Source organism: Dreissena polymorpha, chromosome 2 (genome assembly GCF_020536995.1).
Source record: "Dreissena polymorpha isolate Duluth1 chromosome 2, UMN_Dpol_1.0, whole genome shotgun sequence".
NCBI lineage: Eukaryota > Metazoa > Mollusca > Bivalvia > Myida > Dreissenidae > Dreissena > Dreissena polymorpha.
The window spans coordinates 140138070-140141091 of NC_068356.1; the positions used below are offsets into that span (position 1 = coordinate 140138070).

General features: G+C 42.1%; 1 protein-coding gene across 1 annotated transcript; it reads right to left on the minus strand.

Moving 5' to 3' along the window:
* LOC127870129 (putative protein TPRXL) lies at positions 1 to 977 on the minus strand. The gene is made up of 2 exons (XM_052412784.1): positions 434 to 977; positions 1 to 355 (listed from the first exon to the last, which is right to left on the minus strand). Exons 1-2 carry the CDS (start codon positions 970 to 972, stop codon positions 1 to 3), a joined length of 894 nt encoding a protein of 297 aa, XP_052268744.1. The 5' UTR covers positions 973 to 977.
* Positions 978 to 3022: the final 2045 nt, after the last annotated feature.

Consider the following 3022-nt stretch of genomic DNA (forward strand, 5'->3'; position numbering starts at 1 on the left):
TTACTGGGGCTTCATTGCACTCTGACTGGATGTTGACTGGGGCTTCATTGCACTCTGACTAGATGTTGACTGGGGCTTCATTGCACTCTGACTGGAAAATGACTGGAGCTTCATTGCATTCTGACTGGATGTTGACTGGGGCTTCATTGTACTCCGACTGGATGTTGACTGGGGCTTCATTGCACTCTGACTGGATGTTGACTGGGGCTTCATTGCACTCTGACTGGATGCTGACTGGGGCTTAATTGCACTCTGACTAGATGTTGACTGGGGCGTTATTGCACTCTGACTGGATGTTGACTGGGGCTTCATTGCACTCTGAGTGGATGTTGACTGGGGCTTCATTGCACTCTGACTGGATGTTTACTGGGGCTTCATTGCACTCTGACTAGATGTTGACTGGGGCTTCATTGCACTCTAACTGGATGTTGACTGGGGCTTCATTGCATTCTGACTGGATGTTGACTGGGGCTTCATTGCACTCTGACTGGATGTTGACTGGGGCTTCATTGCACTCTGACTGGATGTTGACTGGGGCTTCATTGCACTGTGACTGGATGTTGACTGGGGCTTCATTGCACTCTGACTAGATGTTGACTGGGGCATCATTGCACTCTGACTGGATGTTGACTGGGGCTTCATTGCATTCTGACTGGATGTTGACTGGAGCTTCATTGCACTCTGGCTGGATGTTGACTGGGGCTTCATTGCACTCTGACTGGATGTTGACTGGGGCTTCATTGCACTCTGACTGGATGTTGACTGGGGCTTCATTGCACTCTGACTGGATGTTGACTGGGGCTTCATTGCACTCTGACTGGATGTTGACTGGGGCTTTATTGCACTCTGACTGGATGTTCGCAGGGGCTTCATTGCACTCTGACTGGATGTTGACTGGGGCTTCATTGCACTCTGACTGGATGTTGACTGGGGCTTCATTGCACTCTGACTGGATGTTGGCAGGGGTTTCATTGCACTATGACTGGATGTTGACTGCCTTGTGGGTAAATGGTAAGACAATAAGCTGAAAAAAGCTCCAGTTGGTTGTGGCACGAGCAAAACGCCAGTTACTGAAGCCCACCATGAATGGGTAGTTGTGGGCATACATCTCTGCCCTGCTATCCCGAACCTGCATGAGATTGAAATGACAAAACAGGCCTTGACAGATTGTTTCTCAGATGATGACTGGTTGTAGCAGCTACATGTAAGTTCTGTGATAGTTACACCTTTAAAACATACATATTCATAAAGATTATTTATTCCTTTAACTTCACACATGTTATTAAATATGCAGTCCTACTGCACCATGCCATTTGAATGCATTGAAATTAAACCGCCTATGACTTAAGAGCAGGTATTTGTATTTCATAACCTATTCCCTATTCCTATCAAACACACTTAATGTAAAACCACCTTTGCCAAGAGAAATTACATTCCTATTACACCATCCGTGCCTTCCGAACATTACTTTTACAGGCATATAACTCGAATAATGCATAGAGAACATATCCCTATGGCAATTGATCATACGCTTCTGTTTACATCATCAACATTCCTATAACATCACCAACAGAACGTACATTTCCATTCCATAACGTATGACCATAGAACATTAATTCCTATTACCCCTCGTATGGGCATTAAATATACTTCCCTATTACACCACATATGTCCATACACTTTACATTCCTACTACACCACCTTAAAACATCCTATAACACGACATAAGTCAATACAATATACATTCAGCCTTGCACAACGTATAGCCCATATAATAAATAATCATATTACACAACATTCTACCATAGCACTTTCATTCCTATTACACCCCATATAGTACTAGAACATTTGTTCATTTTACAGCAAATGCGGCCATTGAACTTTAATTCCTGTTACATCACAAATGGCGTAAAAACATTTATTCCTATTGCACCATACATAAACTTTGAGCATACTTTCCCGTTAAACCACCTATGGCCATATAACACACATCCTTGTAGAGATGTAATCAGCAAATATTGGATGTATGGGTCAATTAAACATCCCGAGAAGCTGCATTACAATAAAGCGGCGCGCAGTGACTCGAGGCGTCCCTCTTCAATGATATTTTGAGTCGTGGGACTTTGAAAATGTACAAGCATTTAATGCATAATTCATTTCCGAAGCATTTCCCGGCATCTTTTGGATTCAATGCAGTGTGGATTTTCAAAGGCAAGAGACGAGAACGGGACCTCACCAGGACATTCCGCTTCCCTTAACGGCCACATGTACTACCAGTACTTCATGAAACTGTAGCAGATTGTTTATATTGACATTTTCTAAACTGCGTTCGAAACTCGGTCACGTGTGTCCAAAAAAAAAGTTTAAAGGTCTAATCTTAAGAAATAACATTGTTTACCTGTCTAGAGAATATTATCATGATTCTGTTAAGAATGTTAGCTTTGACAATACCAAGGATTTAAAAGAAAAAAGTAGGTCACCAGGTAAAATCTTAGAAAAGCCGTTTTACAACTCTAGGGGCAGAATTAGTGACTCTGTCTTGATTAACTTGATAAGAATATTTTTCTTTAAAATAATGGCGGCAATATTTGAATCGGGGGTCAAGTGTGGTAAAGTGTGGTCAAGTCTTCAGCAATTGGTTTCCGTGAACTCGATGCCCGCTTTGGTATAGCTCGCACTGGCCACGCCTACTTGCAGAACACGCCTCCGGCATAAAGGCCTCTTTGATAGCATGTGCAACGGTAGTCTGATGTGTTTGCTTGACGAGTAAGGATGTTAATTAACTGGAACAACCTTCAATTGTGTTTGAGCCTCAAATGGTGTTCCTTAAATGGTGAAACAGAGTACTATGTAGAAGAGCCACTACACCCGCTGATCTTGTTCAACTCTTGGTACACATTGTCACCGCAATTACATTAAAAATATAACAGAAGTTTCTATTTTAAAACAAAGATTACAATGATTAGCGCGGACATAACATACAAAAGACTACATATTTCGAAACGTATCTTTTTTTCGTCCA